The sequence below is a fragment of the Pipra filicauda genome, unplaced genomic scaffold (assembly GCF_003945595.2).
Source record: "Pipra filicauda isolate LSUMZ 115617 unplaced genomic scaffold, ASM394559v2 scaffold127_size2900866_pilon, whole genome shotgun sequence".
Taxonomy (NCBI): Eukaryota; Metazoa; Chordata; class Aves; order Passeriformes; family Pipridae; genus Pipra; species Pipra filicauda.
Genome location: NW_024103740.1, coordinates 2,129,469 through 2,147,371, shown reverse-complemented (window position 1 = coordinate 2,147,371; position 17,903 = coordinate 2,129,469). Strand labels below are relative to the sequence as shown.

The 17,903-nt window shown below is 37.3% G+C and overlaps 1 protein-coding gene across 1 annotated transcript in view; it reads right to left on the bottom strand.

The window, feature by feature from the left end:
• The window catches only part of VPS35L (VPS35 endosomal protein sorting factor like), a 50,346-nt gene that overhangs the window by 12,144 nt on the left and 20,299 nt on the right, over positions 1-17,903 (bottom strand). Inside the window, 9 exon segments of the mRNA XM_027743947.1 lie at positions 8,269-8,383; positions 9,552-9,629; positions 10,413-10,511; positions 12,401-12,464; positions 14,781-14,861; positions 15,879-15,964; positions 16,293-16,355; positions 17,008-17,088; positions 17,514-17,567. Coding sequence (XP_027599748.1) covers positions 8,269-8,383; positions 9,552-9,629; positions 10,413-10,511; positions 12,401-12,464; positions 14,781-14,861; positions 15,879-15,964; positions 16,293-16,355; positions 17,008-17,088; positions 17,514-17,567 — 721 coding nt within the window.

Genomic DNA, 17,903 nt, shown 5'->3' with positions numbered 1-17,903 from the left:
AATTTGATTCAATTTACTTTTCTGGCCCTCCTGCCGTTGCTGTGAATGGGAACTGCCTTCTCATCTGGCTGGGCAGCTCCAGAGCCAGGAGCTCCCTCATTAACGGGCTGGGAAGAGCAGCATGCCCGGCTCCTCTGCAGGTGAGTGCTGCTGGAATGAGGAGAGACCTGCCCTCCCCACAGAGGGCTCACCAGGCCCTGCCTGGGCTGCCACAAGTTCTGCTGCGCTTCCCGCTGCGCTTCCGTCTTTTTCTTCCCTACCCACGGCAGTCACAGAGCAGCTGCCCCTGGGCTGTCTTCATGTGGCTGCTGTCCCTGCCCACTGCCACAGAGTCACCCTGCAAACCCCGCATACTGTCACTGTCCCAGCACAAAGGAAAGACTGGGGGGCTCTTGCCCCACACTTTTAATCCTTGTTTCTTGCCTTTTTCCTCCTGCTTTCCCCCCAGTGCAACAAGGCAAGTCAAAAAAGCAATAAAGCACAAAACAGTTGTATTTTACTTTGGTACATCCACTAGTCCTGGCAAAGGAAAATATGTTCATTTTGCTACAAGTCCTGCCAATCTGTGCTAACCACAAAATGGCTTTATGCTGGAACACTAAAACCACATTTATCCAAGATATATGTGCTTCATAAAAAGCAAAAATAAATGCATATTCATGTGAAGGTTTTTACTACAGACTGCAGAAAGCTACTTGTCCTCCAAACACTACCACCCTATTTACTTGCAGGGAGGCGTCAGTATGCATCACATGCTCTGAGTTTGAAGAAGAAGTTCACTAAACAGGGTGTCACAGACCCGCTATTTTCTTAAGAAGTATGAAATGAGCATCAGTGTTTAATTCTGAACTACCTTAATTACAAGGTTATGCAATGGTGCTTTCTCTGTATCTTTAAAAGTCAATTTTTAAAGCTATTACTGTAGAGATGTTTTAAAACAAAACCCTACACCGCTTTTCCTGGCTTCCAAAAGATATAAGGAACCACTAAAAAAGCATCAAAAACCACAATGATGTTATGTTCTTGATTTAAAAAAAAAAAAAAAGGTAAAAAAGGCTTCTTCTGACAAAAGATGCTGTTTCCTTATCTGCCTAAAGTACAACACTGCTTCTAAAGTGACCCCCTGTTAAACTGGATAAGGGGAGAGCAGCCTGTGCACTACAACAAATCATCATGATGAAGCCTTCCCAGACTGCTGTTAATGTCTTGTGCAGTGCTCCGAACATAACATACTTCATGCTTCGCTACATTTATCCTTTCACAGCAGCTCCCTCATTTTGGTTGACCATAATCCTATAAATCTTTCCCCCAAGCATACATGCTGACCTTCAGGCTACAAAAACTAACAGTCTTGGATAACCAAGTCAGCACTTCCAGAAATACTCTACTACACAAGGAAAAGCAAGTGATATTGGTGGTGGATGTTTTGCTGTTGACAATATTCATGAGGGCACATGTACACACACATTTAATTATACCTACAAACAACTTTATTTACCTCCATATATTCCTATATATCAATCTCTATAGACATAAAAATTCAGCTTGCATTGTATTTGCTGCATCTGTGATAGCCAATTAAACTGGACAAATTTAGGATTTCAGGCAGGCAAAAATTCAAGAAGGAACAAAGCCATTAGAGATGGGAAAACAATTAAGCTCCTTAAGTCCACCTTCAAAGAGCAAAAGGGAGCGAGCTTGACATACCTACCCAAACTATTTTTAGACCCGGGTACAATTACACCAGGCTAAGTCCACCCAAAGGACAAAACCAGGGACCATACACAGCCTTCTGCATTCCACACCACTGTCATGTCTCACAACACTGTCAAACCTAATTTAATACTCTGAAGATTTTGCTTCCACATCTGACAGATGCTGGTAATTCAATGAAGCCTTGTACTCCAGCACAAAAAAATTAATGGGAAGCAATTGTGGGGGTTTCGTTGCCTTAGTTTTTCTGTTAAAGAAATTAATCCATTACTGTTTTGACAACCAAGCGTTGCAAACATATGAAACACCTTCTCCTCACATTAATGAGGTCACTGTGAGAGTTCTGCCACATTGTTGAAATGTGGATTTCCCTTGAACTACTGAACATTATTCTCCATCTTAAAATTATCTGCACATCACTTCCAGTCCAGAAACTACAAAGAATTATTTGAAGTAACAAAGTTGATATCAGAAAATGAATGCCCTGCTGCTTGGTGAACTGGAATGTACTATGTTAATTCATACTATGAATTAGCTGCAGACAAAAAGCTAGTTATGTGGATGAAGGCTGCTAGAGCCAGTTTTAGGCATAGCTCGAGCAGAGGTTGTTAGCAAGGCCTTAGTACTTCCAACAGCACACAGAGGCGTAAGTGGAAGGGAAGATGTGTACAGGGAGATGACACAGGATGAGCCAGGACACAAGATATTTTATTCTTAAGTTGTAGTCAGTAAATGCAACACACACCATCACTACCCCCCCAAAAACCACCACAAATTTCAGCCTGCCTCTCCGCATTCCACATAATCCCTAAAGATTATGAGGTAACACATCAGCAGGAGTCTCTAAAGAAAGCTCCACTAGAAATACTGGAAATTTTGAAATAAGAAATGCTATAGGTAAATACTAGGTTTCTCCTTGTTATTATGAGGTGAAAAAAAAAAAATCAAATGAACAGCCATATGGAAAAACACGATACAAGGCTAAAGAGTCAATATGGTATTTGCAGAGAGAAATCATTCCTCAGAAGTTTCTCAAGTTTTCCAAAGAATCACCAAGTTTATGTTTAAAAGTAACTCAGTTAATACAAATATCTGGATTTAAAAAAATATTTAAGTGTTCCTTATAGAAAAGGCTCTTTAAGCAACTAAGCTGACAGAAGATAAGGAGGAAAGTCCTCACGAGGATACATAACAATAAAAGATGGGGTGGGCAGGGAAAGGAGTGGGAATAAAAAGTTTTCACAGTGGAGCAAAAGAACTACTGCATTCCTTAAGGTTTTGCAGAGACATGTCCTTATGATGAGCTGGGAGGTGACAATGTTTGCAGACTAGTCTGGAACACGAGTGCAAAGCATCACAGATGGATCTCATGATTCTGAGCAATAAAGCAGCAGATGAACTCTAATATTAGTAAGGCATGTGGGGAAAGAAACAGCCCTTGCTATAAGCGCAGAAAGATAAGCTCTAAATAGGCTATTTACACTCATGAAAGATTTTGGAGTCATTATAGACGGTTTCCTGAAAACGACATCCTAAACAGCTGTCGAAAAGGCAAGGCAATTATAAGAATCATTAGGAGAGTAATGGAAAACTGAGGTGTCATTGTATCATTTATATAGCTGTTGTGCATTTATACCTGGAATACAGTCCTGATCTTCCCATTTCCAAAGGGACAAAAAGATTAAAAAGGTGCTAAGGCAGGGAACTGTTTCCTTATTAGAAAAGACTATACTGACAACAAATTCTTCAGAACTTACCAACTCCATCATCTCATAGACAGCAAGAAAATGAATTCAGAATGACTGAATTTTGCTCAGTATCACCTGCAGATCAGCTGCAAGCTCTAAGACATTCAGCTAACAGGTAACTGTGGAACTCACTGTCACATGAAGTTACAAAGGCCAAAAAGTAAAGATTTATTAAAAAATTAAATTCCTAAGGATTGGTCCATTTATTTTATTAAGTACTATGGTCCATACACAAGCTTTCTTGAAGGATGTATTTAGATCACCTGCAGCTGAAAGCCAAGAAGCATCATTATACATTAGTGTTTCCTGTAGGTTCCCTTAGTAGATGCTACTAGACACTTTCAAAAACAGGTCATGGGCTAGACAGACTTGAAGAACTGACAATCTGATATAAAATACTAGTCTGAAAAGCTTACAGAGACAGAGATGTCGTCTCTCTCACATCATATGGAAAAGCTATTGGCTGGGATAAAGAGAGGAACAACACAAAGCTCAGGGAATGAGAGAAGTTTCCAGCTATGGAAATCCCAGGTAACAGTACAATTCATAATTCTGTTCAAATAAAGCAACATTTAGCATTACTAGTAAGGAAAACAGTATCTCACCACTTTTTCCTCAAAGCTCCTTTGCTACCTTCAAGGAAAACAGCATTTAAAAACATAACAGAGACAACATACACCAATCTCACCAGAGAAGCAATAGCTAAGAAGTACCAAAATCTGTAATCAGGAAAATCTCTTCAAATTCTTATTTCTCTAAATTCTTTCCCTCAAATTCTCTCTATTTATATTCTTCAGATCTATGAAGATTTTAGGAGATTAGGAAAAAACACTACAAATTTTTATCTACTGCTACTGAGGAAATACTCTCAAACATTAATAGACTATGATTTAAAATTACTTATTAGATTTTCCGTACCATACTTTCTCCAGAGTTTGGCTGAAGCCTGTCATATTTAGAGAACATTCATGGAAAAGTAACATATTCTGCAGTAGAAAAGAAATTACTTTTGCAATCTACTAGGTGAAACTGTGTTTCAGCTACAACTGGAGAACAGAACAAATACCTAGAAGTACATTAAGCACCGTATGCCTCAGAATTAAAATCCGCATTTGGCAAACAAAAAGGTCTGCATCAGTTGGTCTGAGGGACAGGCTCCATTTTCATAATTTTATGTTTGACAGTATCCCACTGAAATTAGTCACATAGAATCAGTTGAATTACCATATTCACTCAGCATGTTACTTCTGAAGTGAGGCAAGGATTTCACAGCCTTTAAAACAAAACTGCTGCTGCTTAACACACAGTACCAGAAAGTTATGTCATCTCCACCCACCTGCTGAATGCTGTGACCAACAATTAAAAACTCATGCTGGCTGTTCTCTGACAGACAAAAGTAGCATTTCCACAGGGAGGAAATATGTGCAATTAAAATAATACCTATATCTCAGAAATCCAGAGGAGTGACACAACGGAGCATGCCTTTAATCTCAGTTTAGTCTCAGCACTCCCCATGGCAGGAAGCATGACTGATGAGAATTTATTCCTCTCAGCATGCAGTGTTTAGTGGCTCAGCTAAAAAAATGAAAAGCCCATTTCTGTAAAATCTCTTTTTCAAAAGTGAGCTCTTAATAGGTTCTCCAGGGGTACAAACTATGCATCCAGGACAAAAACACCTAAAACATTTTAAACATAATTACAGATTCATTTTATTTAAAGCAGTTCTTGGGAGCTGGAGACAAAAGAGACAATAGCCATGTTCAATACATACTGAACAGCATGCCCAGACAGACATCCATCAGTGTATTAAGATTGGAATTTCATGAGCCTATAAATTCACATTTCTGACCCAATTTCATTGTATTAAAGAAAATCTATTCCAAGAAAGATTACAGTTACAACTTTCTAATACTGAAGTATTTGGGTGAGTTCAAACACTTGATTTGTGTGGCAAATCCCAGCAGGAAAGGCTCAGATTTGATAGAGGAAATAGGAATAGCAAGACACTAGGACTGACAGCCTACTACTGCTGCCCCTTGAGACTGGGAATGAGGTAAAACCAAACTCCTCCAGTTATAAGCAGATTAGCTGTGGCTCTCCAGTTGTTGGTAGTTTATCAGTGCAATCCTCAGACTCATAAACTTTATTTATTGTTATGACTTGCACATCCTCTTTATAAAAAAAGCAATTTTTTTAATTCCCCTTGTCTACCCCAACATGTAATTCTGCTCCTTTTTCAAGTTAGATACATTGCCAATTTAGAGAAATCTCCCTATTGCCAATAGAAGTTGTGGAACTCAATTTTGTTATGTGTTTAAGTGAAAACTCTACTCACTGAAGTAGCTAGACTCCTCCATAGGAACTTAAAATTAAGAAAAACCCAAGAATTTAATTTGTTAAAAACAACAGCTGGAATCTTTAAAGACAAACTGCACACACACACCCCCATGCACACTCCACTGCTGACTGAGCTATCACATCAGGTACATTACCTTTCAGTTTTATTTCTCTGCACAATTTTAAACCAATTAAGCTAATCCAAACCAGCATGAAATAAGGGTTACAGACAAAGCACAATTTCACTTCCTGGCCTAATGGTAGCATTAATTGCACACTCTTAAATCTTCATGCTGCATTGATTTTAGTAGATTGGTGTCTAACTGGCATCAGTTAACTCAGTAAACTGACTGGACTGAAATTTGCTGTTATTAATTAATCAGTACTTCTTACTCATTCAGTTAGGATACAGATTAAACTGTGTTAGGAGTAACTTTCAAGGACACATTATCTGACTTCAGTGCATCAGCATATGGAAAGACATTTCACAAAAAATGTCCCAAGACAGTGCCTAACTGGTTAACACATGCTAAATTACTCATGCAAGTGACATGTCTCTGAATACAAATTATACTCAAAATAGCTTTTCTAAGGAAGCAAAAAAAGTGTGTAACAACAAAACCTTGGTAACTGAAGTGAGTTACTGAACACCAGAGTTTTGCACATGCTTCATTTTAATAAAACTGGAGATGAACCAAATGCTCCTTTTTCTAGCTTGTGGGTCTAAAATTCAGGAAAGTGTGGTTAATAAACCTGCAGTTTAGAGACTGAGCTCATAATACTTTGCATATACCTGTGACCATAAAAGATTTCAGGATGGGGATCCTGTAATTGTTTAGTGAGTGCATTGTGTTCACATGTCAAACAGCTGTGCACATTCATAAAACTCTCACATTGAAAAATCTGGACAATTGTTGGGGCCCAGGAGTCTCACTCAGAGTAGACTTGGATGACAAAAGTAATGAAAAGGCAGTTTAGAAATTCAAAGATTATTAAATAACAGAGTGGGCCCCAACATGGGCAGGGCATAATCCTCGAAGATCAAACATAACAGAAAAACTGCTTTGTATTTGCTTCCAACAAAAGAGGCACTGCAACACAGCAACAAGAACAGAAATTGATACACAGGATAAGGTAAACTGGTCAATTAAACAAAATGCCAGGGGAATAAAAAGTGAGTCCAATTTTTGTAAGCTCTGTTATCTACAAAGAAACTGCACAATACTAATTGCACAACAACGGACTTTGCAGATCTTTTATTTCCACAACATACTTGGACACAACAGCCAGCTTTAGTCTAAATCCCTCTGCTTTGCTATATGGGCAACATCAGATTCAAAACAAAGAAATACAACAGTCACCCTGCACTAAAAAGTCTTAATCAGCATCCTAAGTCAGCTTGTTTGTGCAGCTGGAACTTGCTGGTAAATGCAGAGCTTGGAAAACAAGCTCTCGTGAAGAAGCACAGAGAATTAATAGCAGCCACAACAAAAGATGTTGCAAAGCAATCCAATTTATTACTCTCACAGCTCCACTGAAAACGTGTAAAGGAAAAGCGTTTACCATCAGAGAGCAGACATTTAAAGTCAGGATTAAAAATTGCAAAACGAAGTAGAATGACATCATTTTAAAAAGGAAAAGAAAAATACTGCAAGCAGTTAAAAGTATGAGAAGACTTCTGGAATAAGTAACTGTCTTCCCTTTGTGACATGAAGGGGAACAAGATCATATTAAATGGCAATACAGACTTAATGCTCATTCTGGTGCCAGAATAGTTCCAATAGTTCCAATTGTTTTCCCCAAATCACATTTGGTCAGAATTTCCAATTACTTAGCATTGAGCTAACAGAATGGCTGAAAACTGTGCTCAGAGCCTGGTTCAATCACTAATTTAGATCGAAAAAAAAAGAAAATATATTTTTCAACCTTTATATGATCTGGTATCACTCCATTGTTTCACTCTGCTGTAGTGGCACAATTTCTTGGCTAAGCATTTATCACACATCTGCTTCAATACCAAGTTTCTGCTGTTCCTGACCTAACTTCTAATTCTTTTCCAGCTCCTTGCAGAGTTTTGTCAGCCTGTGAATTACTACACAGATGAACTAGTTTCTTTTTCCACAATACAATAAAGCACATCATTTGTGATTAGAGTGCTTGCATAATTATGCAGGAGAAAAACATTCCATGCTTTCCATAATTCCTAAGTAATTTAGGATAACCTACCTCATAGACAGGACTATCTTAACTATAGTCAGGTGTCTTGGTTATTGAGATCACAGGATTTGTGTTAGAATTGAAGAGCTGCTTTAATATGACAAGTTTTTACTCTAACAGTGCCTGAAACAGGGCTGTATGTTAATTACATCATAAATATACATATGATTTAGCATTTTGACCAAGTTATAATTCACAGCTAGAAATATTTCTGAAATAAGAGATCCTTTAAACAGACAAATTCATGCCTTACCTTGTGAAAGGCACTGATTTGCCAGAGCAACCTGTCCAGAGTGTAGGTACAGATTAAGACGTGTGAAGATGCTGCTCAGAGATGGAATTGTAATGAAGCAGAAGGCAACACAAGCCTAAATCAAATTAAAAAAAATTAAACTGAATAAAATTCCTATCTCAGAGTTATAGCAATCCTTACTGATTTTATACACCACTAGGAATCAAAATCTGTAGATCAGTTTTGGGAAAAGCTTTTGATGAAAAGCAAATATTATGTGAAACCCCAAATCAGCAACTTTAAATTTCTAACAAGTATTTCAGTAATGATAAAAATATTTTTATTATTGTTATTATTACTAGATAAGCTCAAAACTTACACTATGACTCTAGCTCAGAGGGATCCTCTCTTCTCAAGTAACCAGCCTGCAGCTCAAGACCAAAAGCTAACTAGAAAAGCAGATTACTGTCCTCGGGGACAAACCATGTGACAAACTGGCCAAAGCGGGTGCCCTGTGTGTATTTGGGAGGAAGATCCAGCCCAGAGTGCTGCAGCTGCAGGTCCATGGAACAGCCCAAACAGCTGGATGGAACAAGCAGCCCCCAGGCACAGGGAAGCTGGCCAGTGTCACCCCAGCATCCCTTGCCCAGGACACGGCACAGGTGCCGTTAACAAAAGTCCTCTCATTAATAGCAGGAAAAGCAAACAGCTTCCCAACACGTGGAGATGGAGACACCCTGGTTGCTACATTTCAGGTTAGAAGAAATGAACACAAGCATTTGGCACAGCCTGTGCATAGTTCAAAGCACATCTGACCATATCCATACAGACTCAGAGGCACTAAAGCTGAAAGGAGCCCTGCATTTGAAATTCAAATACTGATTTCAGCATATCGACTCTGATATTATGAGACAGAAGTTTGAATATATTTTTTACCCCATCTCCCATTCTCTCTGTGATTGAGTTACACAGAAATCTGGTATTTTATTTTAAATATAAATTGAAAAGCTGAGCTTTCTAGAATTCACACAAACAGCTCTCCCACGAGCCCCCCTTTGGAGAGGGAGTCAAATCTTGCTGCTCTTTTTCAATACAAAGCTGCTATTAGATGGTTTGGGTCTTTATTTCTTAAACAGCAGCATTATCTTTAGAGAGGAAAGAGAGACGGCAACGAGAGAAAATGAGACTACAAACAGTGTCAAAAAATACTAACAAACTAGTTTTTCAAAAATTACAAACTTAGGTGGCAGCAAATAGTGTTCTCTGCAAAGAAAGCAGGTTCAAAGTTTATTAGTCAGACCTACCCTGACAAATGCAGCAGTCTTTCTGGAATGATTTCCTTTCATCACCTTTCTTGTTTCCATTGCTAGTTGGTTCACAGACTACACATAAAAGCCAAAAGAAAACCATGAAGAAAAATGCACAGTCCCAGTGGCAAATAACAAACTGCATGTTTTACTGCATGCATTTAGAGAACAGCAAGAGCCAAAAGGAACTCTGATACAGGGTGCCCTCACTGTACTATTTAGTTTTTACTTGGAGAATTTTAGTGACTGTTCCTTAAAGCAAATATGACTTGTTTTGTGAAGGTAGACTCATTGATTTATTCAAGCCTTTAGCCTATCCTTTGCTTCCCAGCTATAGTGCTGTCACCTCTTTCCTAGCATAACAATAGTGATTTCTAGTTAACACATTGATTAAAAAGCCAAAACACTAAAAATATTTAAGAGAAGATACAATGTTCCAAAGGAATCAGATGCAGCTAATGCTTACCTGTGACTCAATACAGAAAAGGGATTAACCTTCCCAATCATAGCAGGATTGTGCCTGAATCTGCAGCCAGACACAGTCTAATCTCTCCTAGATGGAGGATTATAGAAGAGAGAACCCAAATTCTGAATGCACAAAAGGGCCATTTATTTTATTAGACATGAAGTCTCTTGTAGGATAGCCTGTTTTCTTTGTTGCAATGATACCATCGTGCCTGTCAAGCAAGAACTTCAGAGTGTTTAGAGAGATAAAATCAGAGATGAGATCAAAGTTTACTTTATAAACACTTGATAAAAATACTTTAGACTTATTTTGCCATATAATCTGACCAGGGAATGGGACAACTGCAAACATATCCTGACTTATTAAGGAGATGTAGATAAACTGTGGCTTACATGAATCAGCTGGACTAGAACAGGCTCCAGATTGCAAAACATTGACCTGGCTTCAACATAGAAACTCAGCTGTTGTTCAAAGTCACGGCCAAATGAAACCTAGAAAAGACAAAAAAACCCCTAAATTTTACCATTGTAGGTCATTAACTTTAAGATATATAAAACTGTGTGTGCAGATTAATCATAGATATTCAAAAGTCAAAATCCACATATAGTGGTAAGAAAAAAAACCACCAGTAACAACAAAATAGCACCTGGATAATCTCTGTCCTTTTAACCTTCTGCAATACTTAACTTTCAGGGAAACATGAAAGATTTACTGGTGGGTTTTTTGTCTATACTCCACATGATGTTCTACTTTACAGACCAAGAATACAAAATTTAAGTCCTAGGTTTGTAAAGTGTTCTCAAAACCAGCAGAACTCTTGTCTCTTTATGGAAAAGGGACAAAGACCTCGTTTTGGTCATACTTAAAAGGCAAAACAAAAAACCCCCAGAAAAACAGAAATACATCTGTGGATCTGTATTCAAAGTCCTGTAATTTCTGAGGTCCTGAGAAAGGGCCTTCAAGAGAAAATAGCATTTTTCCTAACTAGATAAACAAGAGAGAAAAGCAGGTTTTCCTCGAGTTTGGTTAATAAATACTTGCTTATATAGTATGGCAAAAGCCTGCAACCTTGTATTCTGGCAGGAAAGAAGTCAAAAAACAACCCTTGTGTGAGAACACCCTACTTCCAACTCTCTAGATTTAAAAAATCCAAGTGCTGTCAGCTGGAGTGTCTCAGCTGTCAATTAAAAGCCTTCCATGAGAAACAGTCTCCAGGCAGTCTATGTTTATGTATTCTATTGGAATTTTTTTCTAATAGAAGTAAAGGTTGCATTATTTATTATTTTTCAAGTCATATGCAAAAGATTTTTTTTTACAAAATTAGAATAAAATTTACATTCAATTCATACAGTGAAAGATCAAAGAAACTGCACCAGAAAACAAAAGATTGCTTCTCACATTACAGACAACTGTTTTCACCTTTCCTCTATTTGTACAACTGCTGATTCTTGAGTCCCAGTCTCAGGAAAACTCCTCTAGAAATACAAATTTTTCCACAAAAAGACTGACTGTAGGGGTGACTGTTACAACTGCTTTTCCCTTCATAGCTTAATGTGTGCTGGTTTAAAATTCATAACTAGTCATTTTGCTGCTATGGGATTTCCCCCCCCCCAAACCAAGACTATCAAGCCACATCAAATTTTATTCAGTGTGAGAAATCCTCCTAAAGGAAACTATACAATATTATACTGTATAAAAAGCTTAATAAAGCAAAACTATATTAAAGCATATTAATTAGCAAATTATTATAGCTGAAGAAAAAACAACCATCTAGAATTGCAACAAAGAGGACAAGTAGAGACAGAGCCTGTCAGCTGGATGTGAAAGAAAAACCAAGCATTGAGTACATGGCTAGAGAATAAAAAAGGCCTGACAAAGTCTCCCTAAAAAAACCCTGACATCTCAAAACCAGAGAACAACAGAAGATTTTATTAGGATAAGGGTTAAAAACTAATTTCAAGGTAAAAGACCTGGAGTTCTTGTGGGACTATTAATTTAATGATACAAATTATCTTATTTGTAAATTAAGATAAACAGAGATAAGAACAACATATGAGTCATATTTATCTTGTGTTTCTTAAAACTGGTATTGGTTCCATTTAAAGCTGGGTAGTGGAACTTCATTCAGATAAATCAGTGACCTCTCTGATGCTATAATAGACAAGATTTCAATTGCTGTTTAACTTTTTTAAAATCCTTGCTATGTTTTACAGGAGATTTACAAAAATAGCAGAAAATACAATGAAATAAACAATGTATGCACTTTAAACATTGCTATTGCATCAGACACACGGGCTCTGATTCAGCCACACAGGCATCTGTTCCTCATGGGGATCTCAGGAAAATCCAAACCCCACAGTTGCACACAACTGTCACTCACCATTTTTATGAATCCATTTATCAGAGCTGCTAACATTCTTTTCTCATCCTCGAGTGTTAGTGCACTGGAAGAGAAAATTTGTATGGTAAATTTTAGAATATTACTTATTAAAGGTTCAAATTATACATAATATTTTATATAACGTTATGTATAAAACTGATTTTAATATGAATATCACCAAGTCAACCATGCACCAAACTAAATTCCAGATTTAAAAAAAAAAAAAAAAAAAAAGTAAAAATTGCTAAGAGTGTCTTTCAATCTACAAAAACTCAGATTTGGGCCTGAGGAGAAGGAAGCTAAGCCAATGTTCTTTACTGTAGCAAACAAATGGCTTCAGTCTTGTGTTGCAACATGAGAACTAGAGTAGGAACTGACTCCAAAAGCCTAAAGAAACTAGTAAATCTATTCCTAGAAGAAAGTTACCCTATTTAAGGGGTAAAGTTTTTAAAATAAACTTTAAATAGTATATGTAAAGTGTATTTATTTTAAGAAAAACATTAGCTCATTGTTTGGTTTGGGATTTGTTTTGTTTTGTTTAGGGTTTTTTGTTCTAACTAACCTTGCCTTGGAATTTAAAAGATAATTAACATCACCTTCTTACATTGTTGCTTTTTTGATGTTTTAGTAAGAACTGAAGTGATATGTAAAAAGAAGTTTCTTTTCAAGATTATCACAGACACCTATTCTATAGCAAGAGTCCAAAATCTGATTTGAAACAAATTTACATCACATGAAAATCCAGTAAATCAAACCCGTTTCGCTGAAAATGGATGAATAAAAAGTTAAACAATTAACTATTACAATTTAATCCTCTTACTATTATATGCTTGGCTCCAGCTTTGACCTTTGGTATATCAGTTACCAATTTCCTACTCAGACACCAGATGGGAAGAGAACAATAGTTTTATTATACAAATTCAGTAAAGGAGGAAAGAAAACCTCAGCATGATTAGCTCATTAGGGCACTGCCAGTCAAAAGAGTCAACTGATGGGCTCTGAAAGGCTCAGAAGGCCTGTAATGAGATCTCCAGCTCAGTTATAGGTTTCCAGTTCAATTCTGAATCAGATCCCTACCAGTCTAAAGGCTGTTACCCTCCAACAGCTGTTATGGGGGTCAGTGAGCCCCACACAATGGGCTGGGAGTTTCCTGAACCAGGATGCAAAAATAGATGCAGGAGTTACTTCAAAAAAACTAGAATTTATGGTGATTTACCAACAGAACCAAGGCAATTATGTACACCATCTTAGCTAAAGGAACTGCTGGTTTAAGGGATTTTAAAAATCCCAGTAAACTATCAAATTGTTTTGGCAAAACGTCAGAGGCAGCACCAAATAGGGATTGTCATAAACTGCTTTATTTCTTTTCTTAATAAGCTGGTTTAGGTACAATATATTGTTCTATTTAAAGGCTGAAGTGGCTTTTAGTGCAACATACAGCCAAATAAGGTGCTTTCACCCAAAATAAAGCACTCTAGCAGGTATAAATTGGAATTACATGCCAAATATTACTTCCTTATTGGCAATAAATCTTGCATTCATGACCTATCAAGGCCAAGAAAGCTATAAGTTCCTTTGCAGCATCTGCCATACTAAGAGGCTCTGGGTTCAGAGTGCCAAAAGAAACTGTGCCCTTCCAATTCAAGAGGAAAAAAGAGGAGATTTGTGCTCTTGAGAGCATTGTGATTCTGGCTCTATTTTGAGTCAGACAAAGATTTTGGTGTGATTTTTGCAAGTTACCTACAAACCACAACATCTTCCACTCTGCACAATGGCTATTGAAACAGTGATGGTGCAACAGGGCACCCAGGATCTCTAACAACCTCAGCTCTCAAAGGCAAGGGGAAAAGTGAAGAGAAGGATTTAGGGGTAAGATATAGATGGTTCAAGAACTTCTCCTTGGTTCTAGCTTTCCCTACACAAGTTCCTGGAGGTCTTCCAGATATTCTTTTAAAGATTTGTAATAGCTGAAAATAGTGGCCCAAAGAAAAGGTATAATTGAGTATGGCAACCTGTGCTTTAGGAGCTACATATTCACTTGAATCTCACAAATAGCTTATTATTCACTGTAGCTCAAAGATTACACTGGTTTCACTCATCAAATATTTTTAAGATTGGATTGTGTACTGTCTCTGCTTCACTAGAAGACTCTACAAAGCCGTTGCTACTTTTCTCTTAAAATTCTGCTTCAGTATTTAAAACACAGCAGCAACTAAAGAGCAAATGGAACATGTTGCCACTTCACTGCACAGCTCTTCCCTCACCACTAATTGGATTCATGTCTTCATCCACCTTGAAGCAAACAGCCTCAGAAACATGAAACTACACCAGGCAGCCAAACTCTGCATAAATGATAGTTATTAGTATAAGTTAATCTTACTTCACAGAATCATGCATCGTCTTACAGATGTGCAGAAGAGCATTGAGTATAACAGGATCCTTTGTCGATTCCTGCTGATGCCTAGAAAGTGTTTTAGAAAAAGTGATGAAAAATCCTGCTCTGTCAAAATGAAAAACAATTACTAGAATAACACTGATTTCATGTATAATTCCCGTCGCCAGCACTGTATGACACTACTCAAGTTTTATATTCATTGGTGAACCAACAGAACTCCAAAGATCACATGGTTAATAGATGTAAAATTCCAGCAAATGCCAGTCAAGAAATATTATCTTAATACACAGAGCTGTAGTGCCAAGCCACAGAATCTGACTCCTTAAGGGACACAAGCCACAGGATCTGACTCCTTCAGGGACACAGCAAGCCAGATGTGATACATTGAGGCAATCTAAGAACATCAAAACAAAGCAATCCTCGATCTACCAAGATGTAATGTAATTTCTCAGCTACTTAGGGACAGCCAGGAAGGATAAATGTCACGTTTAGGTACAGAGGCACACGTGCAGTGCAGCTCCACTAAGATGATTAAGGGGCCACAGCATCTCTCATATGAGCAAAGGCCAAGGGACAGAAGGCTCAGGGGGCTCAGCACTGAATACAAATACCTGAAGGGAAGGTGAAAATTAAAAAAATGTTTCAAGGAACCTGTTAATTATTTGAAAAGGACTGTCTGCCTTTTACAATATTGGAAGATATTTTCATTTTCTAAGTTCATTTTTAACTGTGGCAATACTCCACTACACCAAGGCAACAGTTCTGTGCTGTCACAGCAACTGGAATGTGAAATAAATTTCATAAACCAACAAAGACAAAAAAAAAAAGCTCAGAGAACAACTATTCTGTTAATCCACAGCAAGTCAGCATCAGTACAATTACTTCAATTTCAGCTTCCTTTGTGAACAAACAGTCGACCAAAAGATTAACAAAACTGACAATTTTCTCTTTTCTTTCCCAGAGCCTGGAACACCTTCACCAGCTAAATGGCCTGATTCTTATATACTGACTCTTCCCTAGCCATCTTTCAATAAATTTCTCAGACCCTCTAAAGTGCATTTCACCTCAACAGTCTCCACTTACTTAATAAAAGATTCCATAATGCACTTGCAAACCTCCACTCTCACACTTTCCTTCTGGAACATATCCAGAAATGGCAAGAATTTCTCCTGAAAGTACAAACACATAAACAAGTAAAATTAGGTATGTTACCAAACAAAACACTAAACCAATAAACATTTATGCCATAGTAACAAAGAAACTCAAAGAATCTAACAGCCTACTGAAAAAAAAGTACAGAAAATTGGAATTGGAATAATGAATACTTAAGTACAAGCAGCAGAAAGCTCCCAAAATATTTCTGCACTTACCAACTTGATAAAAAGTCCTCCCATTCTGTGAACTTGTAAACAACTTAAATATCCCACTCACGTAAATTCTCTTGCAGAAAAAGAGCAAAATAGTTCTTAAAAATTTATTAAACTGAGTATTACTTACCACTGAAAAAAGCAGAGAGAAGTCATAGATATAGGTAATAACTTTCTGAATAATTGACTGCAGCTATAGGGGAAAAAAATTTTTAAAAAAAGGGAAAATTATTGTAATGCAAGTTAAATTAAGACTATCCACACCATAGTTAGGCATATTTTTTCAATTTAAAGTCTCCATGTCCTCCAGCTCTCTGCATTAAAAACTCCAATCAAATAAACAAACAAAAAATCCCCAAGTCAGTTTGTTAAATCTTCTTTTGTAGGTACTTTATCTACCCTCCAAGTAACCAGAAAACCTTCTTCAACTAATCTATATGTCATCTGGCATTTGGTCTCAAGAACTGCACACAGTAATTCACTGAAACCTTAACAATGCCAAGCAGAGATGGATTATTTTATGGTTTACTTCTGTTTAAACAGCCTACCACAATTGCTAATTTCCTCCAGCAAACAGCACTGTTGATGTAGGAGTTAACTATTGCTACTCCTAAATACACAAATCATTCAGGTTTAGCATTTCTCAGAACCGAAAGACTGATGAGCAGGGGAAAAAAGGAGGAATAAATCACAGCATTACAGTGTCCCAGAAGGCTTCCCAAATTACAGCTAGCGTTTAAAAATAATTATTTTGTGGTGAGATTCATCAGTAATGTTTAAGAATTAATTTCATTTAAGAAAATGCACATCAGATTTTTAGAGATTTGGTAAAATAGGTCCTTTACCTGTGGGTAAGCATCTTCAAATGCTCGATCAGGAGTCATGTGTTTGATAACATCAGCCAAAACTGTATTGACCTCTCGCTTCTGTGTGGCGAAAAACAAGGTTACAAAATACAGTAACAAAATCAGCACATAAATCAAGTCACTGAACATCAGTTGAGGTGGATAATTTATTTCCATTTGGAAAAGAATCAGCTTTTTACAGAGCTCTAGTTAAGCCAGGAACTTTAGCCATAGCTCCAGTAAATCCTTACTTAAATTGGTCCATCTGCCATTAAAACAAAAGGATAAGAAATATGCAGTGCTGCGGAGTGGTGAAGCTACAAAGCTGCATCTTTTGTCCCTATTTCTCTTTCATGAAAGGAAAGACATTTTCTCATTCACTACTGAAATCCTACACGCTTATATGGAATAGTTGAAGTTTCTCCATCTCTAATACCAAATTGCTAACACAGCCACTTAGTCTGTATCAGAAAAACTTCAAATGAAACAAAGTAATTTTCACTTACTGTAAAATGTCTGCATGTATACTCCACCCACACTTCAGCACAGTTGATATAATCCTAGAAATACATGTGTCTTGTGATTACCAATATTTACAGGAGGCTACAAGAAATACACTTGCAAAAATTATACTTAAAAGAATTAACTCCTGAGGTATGATTCATGCAGACTCAGAAGTTGCTTATATAGAATTACACTATGTAGAATTCAGCTATGCTTCAGTAGAGCTAAGAAAAGCAGGGATCATATAAAGGTGTTACCAGTCATCACATTTTTTTTGCAGCTCTATGTATCTAAAAAAGCTAAACAATGCCATGCTAAGCATATGCTAATTGAACAACTGGCTACAATTTTGCCCTAAACCCAGAATCAGTAGTGAAACAGAACAGACAATA